The 17018-nt window shown below is 33.6% G+C and overlaps 2 protein-coding genes across 4 annotated transcripts in view; one reads left to right on the forward strand and one right to left on the reverse strand.

Moving 5' to 3' along the window:
* The window catches only part of LOC141452848 (pro-neuropeptide Y-like), a 180390-nt gene that overhangs the window by 84992 nt on the left and 78380 nt on the right, over positions 1-17018 (forward strand). Inside the window, exon 1 of one of the 3 annotated variants that reach the window (XM_074125302.1) lies at positions 6881-7180. The exons of the other annotated variants lie outside the window; for them this stretch is intronic. The gene's annotated coding sequence lies outside the window, so the exon portion shown is untranslated. Of the gene's footprint in view, positions 1-6880; positions 7181-17018 lie in introns of those variants that run through there. 3 annotated transcript variants of the gene reach the window in all.
* On the reverse strand, positions 11570-13463 carry LOC141452203 (uncharacterized). Its single transcript, XM_074124122.1, has 3 exons — positions 12624-13463; positions 12081-12551; positions 11570-11686 (listed from the first exon to the last, which is right to left on the reverse strand). The coding sequence occupies exons 1-3, from the start codon at positions 13461-13463 to the stop codon at positions 11570-11572; spliced, it is 1428 nt and encodes a 475-aa protein (XP_073980223.1).

The following is a 17018-nucleotide window of genomic DNA, read 5'->3' on the forward strand; positions in this document are numbered from 1 at the left end:
AAAGTAATAAAAAGTTTGGACTTCCTTTGCTGCAATTTGAACTTCAAAATTGTATCAATAAAATTACAGTTTCCGGTTACCGTAGAGATTAGATTGTATTAAAATGGCGGTTCCACCAAAAAGGGGAAGGAACGCAGGCAATCCAAAATGCCCATTGTTCTCCGCCCTTACAAGAAATACCGGGGCTTTAAAACCAGTAAATCCGGCTAAAGGTGGCCAGATGCCAATATAATAAACTAATAAAGTAGCAACAGGACACTAAGGAGCATGGCGACTCAATCGCTTCAGTGCACTGGAATAAACCTAAGAGAGTTCTGGTAAAGAAGCTACAATCTCCGGGATGGGAAACATTAAACCTCCCGAAGACGAGAAATCTAGTTTTAGAATAAACGCGGGGCACACCTCCTACAAAGTGCCGCACAGTCTCATTGGAGACTCACCACAGCCAGCGCAAATTGGCGAGACTGGGTAAGATCGCATCTGAAAAGATGGGTACGCTAGATTCGCATGTCCACTCAACAACACTTGAACCAACTGGCCGGATCCTGGGACCTGCTAAAGCCAAACGTTTTAGAATAAACGCGGGACACACCTCCTACAAAGTGCCGCACAGTCTCATTGGAGACTCACCACAGCCAGCGCAAATTGGCGAGACTGGGTAAGATGGGTACGCTAAATTCGCATGTCCACTCAACCAACCTGAACCAACTGGCCGGATCCTGGGACCTGCTAAAGCCAAAACACAGCCGTTTTTGGCAGGCCAAGGATTTCCTTAGCCTGGTCGGCAGTCAGCTCTCGAGATCTCCACCGTTTCCGATGTTCCTTCAAAAATCCACTGCTCCACCTCTGTTTCCGGTTACCGGTAAGCGATTATAGTACTATCAAGTTTGAATTATAGAATGTCAAGTTTGTGTGCTTGGTACTTTTTGTGTATCACGTTCAAGATGATAAAAGAACATGTTTCTCTGGGTTTTTTTGAGACCGGAAATATACACGGCGGTTAATTCAATTTTAAAGGAAAGAAAAGGAAGTAGTGTACATGGAAAAGCCTCTCGAAATAATTCAGAGGAAAATTAAAAAACAACATCCTTGAAGTATCGTGGAAAAAAGAAAAACATCTGTTTAGATAAGGAACCTGAAAAGAAAATTGTTGCATCACCTAAAGTAACTAAAGCTCCCCTAAAATGTAGCTGTTAACACTGGATATAAACTACCCGTTCGACTTCCGTTACACCGTTATACCAGTTTTCTGAATTCTAATTAAGTGAAAATACTACTTTTCCGGTATAATTTTAAATTAGAAGAGTTTAATTGGAAATTGTATATTAAATTAACTGGATTATGTGTTGACAACGGCGTTTAGAGCGGAAGTGGAACAGGTGGAGCAACAACAACTTGACAAGGTAATTGAACATAATCGTGATGAACTTCACAGTTCCTGTTGGGCTGCTTCACAGTTGCTTGGCAAGCTATTATCGTGTTCGCCTCGTTCAACTTTGCAAGTATTCTTTGTCTTACTTTTTGTACTTTAAAAAGCTGGACTTAATTTAAAATTATGATAATTTGATTCGCTTATCTCTAGTAAAGGGTGCTTAGAAATTCTATCGAATTTTTTCTAAGTTTACTTTTCATCAGAGCCATTTTTATAAAGATAATCTGACTTCCTACAAAAATTGATGTAATCGCACAGGAATTGCGCCTTTTGTTCCTATTAACTTCACAGACTTCTTCAGGTTATCAGGGCATGCCATGGGAGAGCGGAAGAACTGCGGAATTATTGAAAAACTTTTTGTGGTTCCGTATATAAGTGGAAGCGGACAAGAAAACAAGTTTGGGACAGAAAACTTTTGCAGCGGACCATGAAGAAGTTGATGAAGCATTGATTCGAGCACTCCGGGAGACTGTAGAAGTGTTTCGTCTCCTTGGGTTGACTGGAATTAGGGTTTTCGATTGATTGATTGTTAGGGCATGCTTTGCTCCAGACATAGGCTCTTTTAGGCTGTATAATATTTGCTCTTAGCTCCATTTCAATTGCAAAAATCTTTTGCTCGAATTAATCCATCTTCTTTCAGATTTCTCTGCAAACAAAAATATACAGGGTGAACCAGTAAGTATTGTCCATAGGCCTATGTGTAGTACATCTAAAGTGGAGTTCAATGACGTATTGGCCAACTTCATATTTTCCACTGTTCTTGAGTGACGTTACTTTAATTTTTTTTTCTAAAATCATTACTTTTTTCCAATAAAAATGTTATTACTCAGAAAGTTTTAGTCTGAATTCGATTCCGATGACACGGTTAGAAAGACAGATAAATTTTCTAAAAATTGATACCATTTCGAAGCATAAGTTATTCTCCAAACAGCCTCAATCTCCCTCCGGATGCTCTTTTAGATGGACCAGTAGTCAATTTTAATGTAGACTGTCCTTAAATTAGGAAACACAAAAAAAGACCATTTTTGACCTCACCATCTCGGATTTTCTTGAAATTTGGCACATGTGTACTATTGGTATAGACTTGGAAAAATATGAAATTTTACTGTGATATGTCAACTGGTTTATGAGTTACAGGGCTGTAAAGTTGCCAAAAATGAGCTGAAAAACAGGGAACTCCGTGTTTTTGAATTACTGTAGAAGCTTTCCTAATTGAGCTACAGACTTGGAATTGGTGTCATTTTATAGCATATATAATGCCCTTTCCTGTGATATGCGACACCATATGGGTTAGGATAAATAAAGTTTGTTAAATTTAAATTTAAAATTTAAATTTTAAATTTTTTAAAAAGTACATATTTTAAAATTTTAAAATTAATTCTATAAATAGCTAGTAGTGTTATGAATCACTGGGCAAAATATTAATTTGGGACGACAATGGCTTCATTGTTAAAAAAATTTAAGACTAAAGCTCCTTTTCATGGAAAATATATTTTAATAAAATTAAAGTGATAAATAAATTGAAAATAGTAATAATGAATCAATGAATCATAATTAATAATTATTAAGATTTAAAATATTGATTTTGAAATCATTTTTAGAATTAATAATTATGATTACAGTAATTATTCATATTAATTATAATATATTATTTTAATGAAATTATGCAGTTAATCAAATTATACAAAAATAATTCAATTCAATATCTTTGTTCAAGAACAGTCTTCTTTGGCTGAGATAACAGCCTCTTTAAGTTGGTTTAAGTCGGCAAAGGGCCTTGTAATGGCGTAGGGAGTTAGGTAAAGAGACTGGCAGCTCGTGCCAGTTTGCAACGACCCTATGAAAATCAAATCCAAACTTCACTACAACTTTTTGAGTGGGCAGTAGAAAACATCACCAACATAGACTTTGCATATTCAACCCAGGAAGACTGTGTTGAATCTGAGTGTTTTTTAAAAAATCGGTTTGCTCAAGCATTGGCTATTAAAGGAACACAGCAATACCATGCTTTCATTCCCTGAAGTAAATCCAAAATATTGGTTAAAAACTTTTCTATGAACTCAGAAGCTTGCGAAATGGAAGTTTCAAAATTCCCTGATAAACTAAAAATTAGCCGACATATCAGGTTATATCAGTGTAGTCTATAAAGAAACTGGTGGCTTGGATATGTTTTAGAGAAAAATGAAGAACTTGATGAAGTAAAAGTAACTTTTCTTCATCCAGCTGGACTCTCTAAATCATCTGGCATCCAAGAAATGCCGATATTCTTTGGGTCTCAGTAGTGGATGTTTTGATAAAATTGATCCTGTGACTCTGACTGGAAGAACCTACATATGTCCTACTAGAAAGTGATGCATGTCGAACAAATGAAGCCTTTTCAAGCTTAAAATAATAAAGAGATCCTATTACTTAACAGTATGTTTTACTTTGGACTTATTAGTGGAATTATTATTAGCATTATTGTATTAACATGAATTCAGAGTTGAATTAATCGGATTGGAGCTTTAGTCCTAATTTTTTTTAACAATGAAGCCATTGTCGTCCCAAATTAATATTTTGCCCAGTGATTCATAACACTACTAGCTATTCATGGAATTAATTTGAAAATTTTAAAATATGTACTTTTTAAAAAATTTAAAATTTAAATTTAACAAACTTTATCTATCCTAACCCATATGGTGTCGCATATCACAGGAAAGGGCATTACATATGCTATAAAATGACACCAATCCCAAGTCTGTAGCTCAATTAGGAAAGCTTCTACAGTAATTCAAAAACACGGGGTTCCCTGTTTTTCAGCCCATTTTTGGCAACTTTACAGCCCTGTAACTCATAAACCAGTTGACATATCACAGTAAAATTTCATATTTTTCCAAGCCTATACCAATAGTACACATGTGCCAAATTTCAAGAAAATCCGAGATGGTGAGGTTCAGACCCCGTGTTGATTTGACATGGAATGACCCGAAGTCAAAAGTTACAAATTGCACTAAAAAGAAAAAACAAGTCTAAACTCTGAAATATCTGAGAAAATGTTAGGAAATATTTTAAACAAGTACTATTTTTATATAAAAAAAAAAATCATATAGTTTGTATTTACTCCAAATTACAATTTCACACACAATACACTGTTGAAAAAGAAAAATATTGACTACTGGTCCATCTAAAAAAGCATCCGGAGGGAGATTAAGGCAGTTTGGAGAATAACTTATGCTTCGAAATGGTATCAATTTTTAGAAAATTTATCTGTCTTTCTAACCGTGTCATCGGAATCGAATTCAGACTAAAACTTTCTGAGTAATAACATTTTTATTGGAAAAAAGTAATGATTTTAGAACAAAAAATTAAAGTCACGTCACTCAAGAACAGAGGAAAAGATGAAGTTGGCCAATACGTCATTGAACTCCACTTTAGATGTACTACTCACAGTAGGCCTATGTACAATACTTACTGGTTCACCCTGTATATATCTAAATATAATTCAATTCTTTTCATAAGACTTATTAGTATGCAATGATTCCCTTTCAAAGTTCATAACTGTTACCTACAAATCATTAATTACGTAATGGAAGTTCAGATATTTAGGCAAGCGCGGTACCCCCGTTATCTAATTAAGCGAACTATCGTGGAAATCATCGCCCTTGTCAATATATTGACAGTTGTTCCAAATTGCGATGCTCTGCAAAAGTGTCACAGCAACTTTGACAGAAGTGAATCCTTGTGCACACAATGATATACAGGAAATTCCTGAAACTGATCAATATGATCAAACTAGCTTTGATTTGCTCAATCCAAATCTCCTACTTTTACTATTTTTAGGTTTTCAGAATAAAACGTCATTTTCACTTACTAGATAAGAGGAAGTGTTTCGATGATGTCATATTTTAAATTTTGAGTTTTCATCGGAAATATCGATCGCTTCGACGTCTTCTGAGTTCGAAACTGTAGTTTTTAGAAAAATGGTACCAAAAATAGCAGGAAGTTGAAATGTTATATTTAGATTGGGCTATCAAGAGGTCTAACTGAAACAGCGATCTAAATCGTCAACCGGAAATAATGAATGGATTCTCTTAAAGATGCCTTTATCGATTTAGTTATCTTTATCGATTAAAGAAGCCTTTATCGAAGAGAATATACTTCTTAAATTCCAAGTTTGATGAAAATTCTCTTTTTTTCGCTAAAATTTTCCAAGTTTTTCCATAAATTTTAGTCAAATTCTGATTTTTTTTTTGCTTTGCTTCGCTAAACTACGTTCATACCACAGTACAAACTCATTAACCATAGGTACTACGGTAGCCGAGCGGTTATAGGCTAGACCCGCAAAGCTAAGATGTATTGCGGTACTAGTCTAGGCCTTGCATTTTATTTAATGTGTTAATATGAGGAATTTATAGTAAAGTATTTTAGGCGGTTATAGGCTAGATCCGCAACGCTAATATGTATTGCGGTACTAGTATAGGCCTTGCATTTTATTTAATGTGTTAATATGAGGAATTTATAGTAAAGTACCATCGAGCTGAAGGAACTTTATAAGGATGCGGACATGGTAACCGCTATTAAAGTTGGAAGACTGAGATGGTTGGGGCACATAGAAAAAGTGGAGCGTGGGAGAGGCCCACGCAAAGCTTTGGACATCCTGGGGGGAAAAGACCGCGATTCCGTTAGCTACAAGATGTGGAGGATGACCTCCAAAAAATGCAGATTCTCCAATGGAGAAGAAAGGCAGTAGATCGAGAGGGCTGGTCTAATCTGCTTAAAGAGGCCAAGGTCCTACAAGGGCCGTAGTGCCAAAGGAAGAAGAAGATAGTAAAGTATGTTTGCTAGTCGCCTCCGTCCACGACACCTAATAATTTGGTAGTTGGACGTAAAGCACGCCTGAAATAATAGGCAATTACTTTACTCATTAACCATTAAATGGCATTTAAAAAAACATCAAAAAGGGACGTTTTTCTTCTTGAGACGAAACGCGCATAACTGAAAATCCATTTTCCTGGAAATGCCGTTTTTAATCGTCTAAATTTGGTATAAAAACTCGCCATCAACTTCTATCGACTTTTATTTTATTTGATTTTTCTCGAATAATTCTATAATCTTTTAAGAAATTCAAAAAATATAATAAAATAGATTTAAAAAAAGAAATGGAATACAAAAAATAACTAACTGGGGTTGACAATTTTTTGAGTTAGTAGTTGATACTAGGAAAGGGAAGAGTGGGGGGCAGGTGGAAATGTGACTCACACACACACAGCGTGACAGGATTCCACCTGTTGCCAGCCAGTTCCCTTCCCCTCTAGGGGGCGGCAAGGCACCCCCTGCTCTGGCTGGGTATGCGCGACGAGCATGTGTCTATGTGTTAGTCAGTGTAGTTACAGTAGGGCACCCCACCAGTAGCCCCGGGGTTGTAGAAGGGGTGCCGCCTGGGTGTAGGGTCTTATATAAGACAGCCGTTGGTCCGCTATTCCTTCACAAACGGCCCTTTCTCTCCTTCGCATAACAAACCATAATAATAATAAAATAAAAAATAAAAAATACTACCTCGTCCAGTCATACCTGTTGTTTGTCTGAACATCTCAGAAATCGATTTTTTATTCCTCTTTCAAAAAAATATTAATAAATAATCCGATCTTTTGTAGTAATTCCTGTTAATTACTTAATCTGTTTACAAAATTTAATTTTCATCGTCATCAAAAAAAACTTGCTGAAACAACCGAGTCAACCTTCAGTTTAAAAACAAAGTCGAATTCAAAGGTACGTAAAGTTTACTTTTTTATTTTCTTTAAAAAAATAAATAAATACATTAATTTATATCGGACCTACTGTTTAAGATGAATTCCTGCTCCCAAAATTAATTTAAACAATAACAGTACTAAAAAAAAATGGCTAATTCTCATTCTGTAATTCAAATACTGTAATTCTCACAGAAATTCAGAATTAGAACAAAAGGATTATGCTAAGCCAACCATACATGAGTGTATTGCTGTATTGTATAATCATTGTTTGTAAATACCTTTATCTTTTTTATCATTTATTATTTTTATCTTTTCTTTTATTTTTATTTATTTATGAATACTTTTTCGGATTATTTGCAATTATTTTATTAATAATATGATTTAAATAGATTCTCAATTAAAAATTGTAAAATACGATCCTAACCCAGGACTCCGGTCGTGTTTTAAATACCTACTTATCAATTAGAACATCTCATTGAATTAGCTGTAAATGATTAAAGAGGTATGCTAAGCCTTCATTACAGCAGTGTATTGCTGTAGTCAATTTTTTTACAAAATGTTTTTTGATTACTTTTGTCCTCTTATCTTTAGTTTGATTTCATTTATTTCCTATTAATCAAAATATTTAAAATTGAAGTAAAATAACTTTTACATATACAAGTATGAAAAAAGAATATTCAAGAATATTAAGTTGCTGATAAGGGTCAAAAATGTTTATTCTATGTTGAGTAGTAATTATATTTTGTATTTTGAACGTTTTTTTGTAGTTCTTTTTTTTTTTTTTTAGATCTTTCGTCTCAGGGAGTTTGCGGAAAAAAACGTTCAAATGGAAATGTTCTGGATTCTTAATCTTTAATTACTTTGGAGTAAAATCCAATCGTTGGAATTGATTATTTTTGGAGACGGGCACCCTGATGCTGAAATCTAGAATAATTGTAATTGATGACTTTTTGATCTTCAGGGGGTTCTTGTTCAAGGATGAAGTCGAGTATCTGTCCCCCCTTCTAAATTCTTGCTTTCGACTTATTTCTTTTTAACATTGTACAAGTATTTTGGGTCACTTTCTCTCTACCTTAACCCCCCCCCCACAAAAAACAATCGATGATTTGGGTACGTAAAACACAATAAAACTCTTATCACTCTGATTTGCGTAGAATTTAAAACAATAATCATGACAAAAACTATCTTAATAAATAAAAATGAAGTGCCAAATTTGGTACAATCAAAAATTGTTTTACAGGTTTAAACTTGAACCAAAATTATGTTAAATTACGTCAAAAGCGTTACGAACTCAATTAAACATTATTTACAATTGCCCCCCTAAATTCAAAGATTCCTTTGATTCAATAACTGATTTAAAGCGACCAACATTTATTGAGTATTAAGACTTAACAATGGACTCCCGTCTAGGCTGATAGTCGAGACAATTTTACCATCAATTTGAGTTTAATGCTCAATTTCAGTTTTTTATTTCTTCTACACTTAACATTTCTCAGACTCAAATCCTTGATTGTAAACCACAAAAAAGATCTCTTCAAGGAAGTTGATTGCTAGATTAGTACAGGGTTGTGCAGTGCCTTTCAGCGATTTCAGTGTCTGGAATTTCCAAGGATAGTAGAAGGATGCATCAGGATATTTGAAATTAATGATTACTATTTTAAAACCGGTTTCGACTTTATCATTATTAGATTTATGTACGATAAATTTTTATATTATCATCTTGTAATTATTATTTTTTTTATACTGAAAGTGATTTTGTTACGAATGCAATCGATCAATCATTATTTATTTATAATTGACAATAAATATTGATTGATTGTATAAGATGCCAACTTTGGCAATGTGGCATATTGTTTTCTTCTTCCATTTTCAAGGTTTAAATTATTTATTGCTTTTGTTTTTTTCTTGGGCTCGTTTCAAGATTTTTTGCTTTACTTTTTTTAAAAGTCATTTTTAAGAATTCCTTTAAAACATGAATGATCTGCTTACGTGTGAAGTCTATTTACATGCTGCAGGCAACCTTAGCAAGCAGGTTAAGTCACAAGCAAGTACCGGGGGTACCTGCATCGTCTGGTCGGTCATGCACTTGTTTGATTTCTCTTATTTTCAATGTTCTTGCTGCAGTTTCAAGCGTTGATTTAGTGACATCACTGGGACGGAAATTCGAAGGTTTGGATCAAAATCAATCTAAACCATAAATATCACTTTATTGGACCGGTTTTCTTAAAAATTGAGTCATCACTGTTGATTGATTGGCTTTTATGAATTGTTGAACTTTTTTTTTTTTTAAATTCACACAATTTTGGAAGAGTTTTCCAGGAGGGAAAATTAGTTTAAGATTTTACTTCTTGGAGAGAGGGGATAGTTTTTCTCAAAATGCCATTACTGTTTTTTTTTTTTTTTTTTTGACAATATTGTTACCTGCATAAAATTTATACGAATGAAATGTAGGACTCTTGAAACATACATTACTATAAATTCCTCATATTAATCATTAAATAAAATGCAAGGCCTAGACTAGTACCGCAATACATTTTCGCATTGCGGGTCTAGCCTATAACCCCCTAACATACTTTACTGTAAATTCCTCATATTAATCATTAAATAAAATCCAAGGCCTAGACTAGTACCGCAATACATCTTAGCTTTGCGGGTCTAGCCTATAAACGCCTAACATACTTTACTGTAAATTCCTCATATTATAACCATTAAATAAAATGCAAGACCTAGACTAGTACAGCAATACATCTTAGCTTTGCGGGTCTAGCCTATAAACGCCTAACATACTTTACTATAAATTCCTCATATTAACCATTAAATAGAATACAAGGCCTAGACTAGTACCGCAATACATCTTAGCTTTGCGAATTTAGCCTAGAAACTCTTGTTTCTAAATTTCAAAAACAACGACTTACCGGAAGTGCCACTTTTTCGGAGTGTAGGGCATTTTCTAGTGTTTTTTTTTTGTAATTTTACTTAAAAATAGCTCTTCCGGTATGATACCAAACATTAGGGCGCCGTTCAGAAGCTTAACAACTGTATCAACTGATTTCACTGATTCATTTCACTGTATAGTTCGTTTTTTTTTTTTTTTTTTCTTTCAAATTATATAATGTTGACCAGAATTTAAGTGAAATGAAATGAAATGAAATGAAAGCCATTTATTAAATCATTTAAACAATACATTTAAATATTTAAATCAGCTAATGCTGTGGCTCCCCTAAGGGAAATTTGAGTTGCTAATCATTAAAAATAAAATTTATCTGTTCTTAGTTCAAATCAAATAATCTTCAACATAAATGTACTTTTTTTTTTTTTAATTCAAAATTATTTAAATTTATATAGTCTTAATAAAATAGTTTAAAAATATTAACTTACACAAAAATACTAATTTAAACAGAATTTTACAATTTCAGAGGTTATCATTTTTTTTTTTTATTTACATCTTTATTCACACAGAGTATTACACTAATAGACCAACATATTTTAATTTAATTATTTTTGCTTCTAATTATTTTATTTTTCACCGAATTTATTGCTAATATTTTGTATTGTTTTTACTTCTCCTGTGGTAGCCAGGCTTCAACATATATTGCGCTCATTCTCCTCCATTCTGCTCTGTCAAGGGCGACTCTCTTCCATGCTACTCCGCCGCAGCATTTCCTCATCTCGTGATCCCATTTTATTTTAGGTCTACCCCTCTTTCTTTTTAAACCCAGGGGGCACCATTCCAGTATTTTCTTGGCCCATCTGCCATCCTCCGAACGCACAATGTGGCCAGCCCATTTCCATTTTTTTTCGCAGATCACCTTTATAATATCATCCATTCCAGTCTGTGCCCTTATCCATTTGTTGCTTTTCCTTTCTCTCCTACTTATCTTCATCATGCTTCTTTCCATCTTTCTTACTGTCTTTCTTATCTTCTCCAAATCTTTTCTAGTCAGACTCCAAGTTTCGCATCCATATGTTAGGACTGGTCTCACTACACAGTTCCATAGCTTCTTCTTTACTGCGATACTCACGTCTGATCTAAATAATTTTCTGTATTTACTATACATTCCCCAGCTTAGTCTTATTCTTCTGTTAATTTCTTTATCTATTTTCTCTTCTTTATCAATGAGTTGCCCTAAATATACATATTCAACTACTTCTTCTATTGGTTCTTCGTTTATCATTACCATCATATCTTCAGTGTTATTTATTTTCATTATTTTAGTTTTTTGTGGATTTATTTTTAATCCGAGTTTTTCGGCATATTTAACTAGGTCTTTCAACATATTCATTATCTCTTCATGAGACTTTCCAATCAGCACTAAATCGTCTGCGAACTTCATAGTGACCAATTGTTCACCATTCACTTTAATACCGTAGTTATGCCACTGGCAACTCTTAAAAATTTCTTCCATTACTACTCCAAATATCTTTGCAGAAGGTACATCTCCTTGACGTAGACCTCTTCGTATTTTAATATTCTTTCTTTGATTTCCAATGTTAACTTGCAGTTCGGCGTTTTTGTAAATAAATTCTATAATTTTAATGTATTCATATTTAATTTGTTTACTCTTTAAGGTTTTCAAAATTGCTTCGGTGTACACACTGTCGAAGGCTTTCTCGAAGTCTATGAACAGTAGTAGCAGGGTGATTCCATAATCTTGTGCTTTTCTTATTAGTTCACGAATCACCAGAATAGCATCCAAAGTGGAAAAATTCTTCTTAAAACCAACTTGATCCACAGGTGAATCGAAATCCAAATGTCTATCCATTCTTTTAGTTAAAATACTCATAAATAGTTTGTATATTACAGATAAGAGGTTTAATGGCCTATAGTTTTTAATATCTAATTTATCTCCTTTCTTAAAAAGTAAGATTAATTTTGATTTCAGCCAGGACCGAGGAACGCTTTGTTCTTGTAAACAAACATTGAACAAATCGCATAGCTCAATTGCTAGTTTTTCACCACCCACTTTCAGCTGTTCGTTCACAATATCGTCTAGTCCTCCAGTCTTACCACATTTCAATTTACTTATAGCATTTTCAACTTCGCAGGGTAGTATCTTTTGAAGTTCCGCTAGGTCTTGATTATCGTAATGCACTTGATCTATCGGTTCTGGTGCACTATATAGTTCACTATAGAAGTCGCAAATAATATTTAGTATATCCTCCTTTTCTGTTTTAATTATCCCATTCTTATCTTTCATCGCTATAATGCTTTTCCTTCCTAACATTTGAGATTTTATACACTTCTTTAAGCTACTACCTGTTTGTATGACTTCTTCCATTTCTTCTATCTTTTTCTTTGAGTTCCATTCATTTATCATTCTTCTTATAGTTTTAGAAATTTCTGTGAATTCTATTTTCTCTCTTCCTTTCCTCTTCAGTTTACGTCTTTTCTGCATCAGTTTATTTATTTCATCAGGAAATCTTCCTTTTTTTCTATTCTTATTTCCTTTGTTTCCGATTACTTCCTCTGTTGTTTCCTTTATGGCTTTCACTAATCTCTTTTCCATTCTATTAAGGTCTTTAGTTGTGTCTTTCTCCTTATCCAGGTTTAATATTAATTTATTTTCGAATTCTTGCGACATTAATTGTTTCTTATCTATTTCACTCTTTCTACTTTGCTGATAAGTTTTTCTTCTGAATTTTAATTTAACTGTAGCTTTAATAGCTTTATGATCACTTCCGATATTGATATTGTCTTCAGTATCTACATCAATCACTATTTCTTTTCTATTTACTATTACATAGTCTATCTCATTTTTAGTATTTCCGTCTGGACTAATCCATGTCCATTTTCTTTCTGGATCTTTTTTGAAGAAAGTGTTCATAATTGCTAGGTTATTAGCCTCAGCGAACTCAATCATTTCATTACCTCTCTCATTCCTTTCTCCAAATCCAAACCCTCCCACTGCATTCTCTCCTTCCGTTTTTCCCACTTTAGCGTTCCAATCACCTATTATAATGGTGAATCTGCAGGGATCTTCATCTACTGCTGGTTGAAGTTTACCATAAAATTCTTCTAGTTCTTCTTCTGTAGAGTCACTTGTCGGGGCATAAATTTGTATTATCTTAATTCGTCCTATTTTCTTTCTACCAGGGTTCCATATTAGTTTTGATACTCTTTGTGAGTAACTTTTAAATGATGTTATCTGGTTTGCCAGGTGCTTATTAACTAAAAAACCAGTTCCCCCTATACTTCCATCGCCATTGTAGTAAAATTTCATATTGTTTTGCAATTCTATACACTCTTCACCGTTTCTTCTTACTTCAGATAGTCCAATTAAGTCCCATTTTACATTTTTCATTTCTTCTATTAATTCTAATAATTTATTATTATCTTTTAGTGTCCGACAGTTATAACTATATATGTGGATAATGTTTTCATCATTGATACTTTCTTCGTTGCAAGTATCACTTTTCTGTAATTGCTATACCGCTAGATCATGTTTAATTTTCTTCATTGATTTATCTAAACCCTGATAATTCAAATTAGATCCAGAAATATTATTTAACACAGTTTTCTTTTCCTTTCTAGTTTGTTTTCCTTTAAATTCTTCTGGTGACGTTTTTTGTGTAGTTAAATTGTTTTCTTTCTGCTCTCTGTCCAATAATTTAGTGACATGCATGAATTTACCATCAATTACTAGGCCGTTTTTCCTTAATTTACTTATATGGCCTAAGTCTTTGAATTTTAAGTGTTCTTTTATTAGTTTTTTCCTCTGTAGTAAGTCCTCCTTGTCGTAATCTTCGGCGATAAATATATTCGAACCAATCAGTTTCGAGGAGTTTTTCAGTAATTTTCTTTTACAATTATTAGAAACACAGGAGAGTACAACAGGACGTTTTTTCCCCTTATTCTTTCCAAACCTTCTAACGTAGTTTATGTGAGATTTATCTAGATTTACTGACATCACGTTTGTACAAACGTCTACGATAGTACGTTCTAATTTCTCATAATCCTCTTCTTCCTCCTCTTGTATACCAAAGAAAACAACATTATTTCTTCTTTTAATGCGTTCTATTTCTCTTGTCTGGTTTGATATTAAATCAGTCAGTTCTAAATTTTCTTGTTCTAATTGTTTATATTTTTGATTTTGTTCCTTGAGTATTTCTGTAATATTCAAATTGGATAATTCTCTGATCTGTACTGTATCAACTGATTTCACTGATTCATTTCACTGTATAGTTCGTTTTTTTTTTTTTTTTTTCTTTCAAATTATATAATGTTGACCAGAATTTAAGTACTAATCCAAAATTTGCGGGTTCGAACCTTGAGAATAGTAGCCAGAAAAAGCCATGTTCACCGTTCAAAACCCCGCTATTTTCTGATCATGACGCAAAAATCTATAATCTGTACGATCACAGTACTTAAGGATAACCGGAAACCAAAGCAGCAAATCATTTCCCTTTAATTAAAAACAAAAACAAACTCTTTAATCTCTCCGCCCCCAAAATGTATACATATACATCTACATTAATTAAACTTTATTAATCTTGAACACGATCATATCAGATGCATGCTGCGTACTAGATACCCGCACTATTTTAGATGCTGGACCACCATATGGGAGCTCCTAATTAGCATTCAGTGTAATGTTCGTCTATAATGTTTGGTTATACCACGGATTGTATTAAGTATTTGGGCTACCTGAATTTTATCAGAATTTGTGTTTTTACTAAATATTTCCGTTTTAACTAAATACATAAAGACTTTTACTAATTACTATGCTCGATTTATTGACTTACAGGGGACGACACTACTCAAAATGCCTAAAAGGAATTCGCCCCTTACCCAAATGTTTCAAAATAATTTTTTTTAAATATAAATAGGAAGTTAAGAGAAAATTTTTGAAGACTTCCCCCCCCCCAAATATCAGAAACTTGAATAATCTGTTGAGTAATGGAGTTACTTCCGGAAGATGTAGACTTTTCTTAGAAATAGGACTTTAATATAGACATTGAATCGTTCTTGGTAATATAAAACAAGCAGAATCTTACTTTATCCTGAAAGGGAACTTTGGAGTACAGAATAGCCACTTCCGCTACCCAAAAGTCCCTTTAATCGAATTGTCCCGGAAATATTGATAAAAAAAAGAAATAGTTGAAGACCGCCACTACTGCAATGAGAATAGTTTTAAAGTAGAACTACTTTTAACCCTTTTCTTGATAATGTATCCGTGGAGATACATCAGTATTTCGAAAAAATCTAATGCCATTGTTTTTTTAGTTAAGGTAATTTCTTAGTTTTCGAACGCACGTTTAGTTTTTTTTTTTTATGTTGGCCAGACTGATGAGCTGTCAAACTTCACTTTATGTATGAATATTATTTTGATATTAAAAAAATATATAATTGCCAAGTTAAGGGTTAAGGAAATCCTAAAAAGAAGAAAATGATCCATTCAGCAAAGTAATACTTCCGGTAGTGGAATTTTCGTTAAATTCAGGATTTTAGCAACAAATTCAATCCCTCATTTATAGTATTCAAATGGCCCTTAAGTGAAAAGCCATATTTTCTCCTAGATCGAGTATTTTCTGGAAGTTGTAGATTACTTTCTAGCAATCTCAATACGTACATCCGGAAAATTATAAATCTTACGCCAATACTTCTTGCCGCCCTATATAGAAAATAATTGAAAGAGTAAAGATCAGCGAAAGTGATTAGCGAATGCTAAGTTCGAACCCAGCTGCTGGAGCCCTTAGATTTTCTCTTCCTAGGAGCTTCTTACATCTTACTGTCCGGTGATGCGACAGTGTTGTCTGTCACGAGAGAGAACACTGTCCAGAGTGCACGGAAAAGACTCCAGGCGCTCATAACCTCAGATGTTGACAACGCCATGAATCATTAAAAACAAGAAAAAAAAAAAAAAATTAAACATTAATTGAAATAAATAAATAAATTGTTGTAATAAATTATTAAACAATGATGACGTAATCACGAATAGTCAAAGAATGCTGGAATTCTTCAACTTCCGGTGAACAAAGTTTTAATTGTTGGTGACAGTTTTTTTTTAAAAAAAAACTCGTGTGGTGACAACTCGTTCTACTTAAAGTAACATTTGTGACTTTTTTTTTTCTAAACATTGTTTAAATCACACTTTCAAAAACACAATTGTCACCAGATGTGATAAGGGTTTCTACTGAATTTAATTTCCTGTACAATCTAGAAGGGGTGGGCGGGCTGTTTTCCCATTCATAAGGAAAAAAAGAGCAACGTGGAAATTGATGAAGTGTTTTCTGAAAATATAAATCACTCACAGCCTCTTATTCTGCCATTCTCAAGATATGAACTCATTAATATTCTTATATTTAAATATTAATTATATTAATATTCTTTAATATCGGAATGTTTGTCCAATTTTATTTCTCTACAAGGCGCCACGGTAGCCGAGCGGTTATAGGCTAGACCCGCAATGCTAAGATGTATTGCGGTACTAGTATAGGCCTTGCATTTTATTTAATGTGTTAATATGAGGAATCTATAGTAAAGTATGTTTGCTAGTCGCCACGGTAGCCGAGCGGTTAGAGGCGAGACCTGCGAAGCTAATATGTATTGTGGTACTGGGTTCGATTCCCGGTCTTTAGGCCTGGATTTTATTTAATGGTTAATAAAAGAAATTTACAGTAAAGTATGTTTGCTAGTCGCCTCCGTCCACGACACCTAATTGGTAGATGGACGTTAAGCCCCGCCTGAAAAAATTGGCCATTACTTTACTTTACTTTACTTTTTAAAAGGCCTATCCATCAGTTTGGATTGAAAATTTTTCAGAACAGTGCAATTTTAGGGGGAGGGGCAATTGTGACGTCACTTATCTTCCGGCAGAAATCTTTTATTGCAGTGAACTTGTTGATAATGTTGATGT

The sequence above is a fragment of the Rhodnius prolixus genome, unplaced genomic scaffold, assembly GCF_049639745.1.
Source record: "Rhodnius prolixus isolate KJV_2025 unplaced genomic scaffold, Rpr scaffold_3, whole genome shotgun sequence".
In the NCBI taxonomy this organism is placed as follows: Eukaryota; Metazoa; Arthropoda; class Insecta; order Hemiptera; family Reduviidae; genus Rhodnius; species Rhodnius prolixus.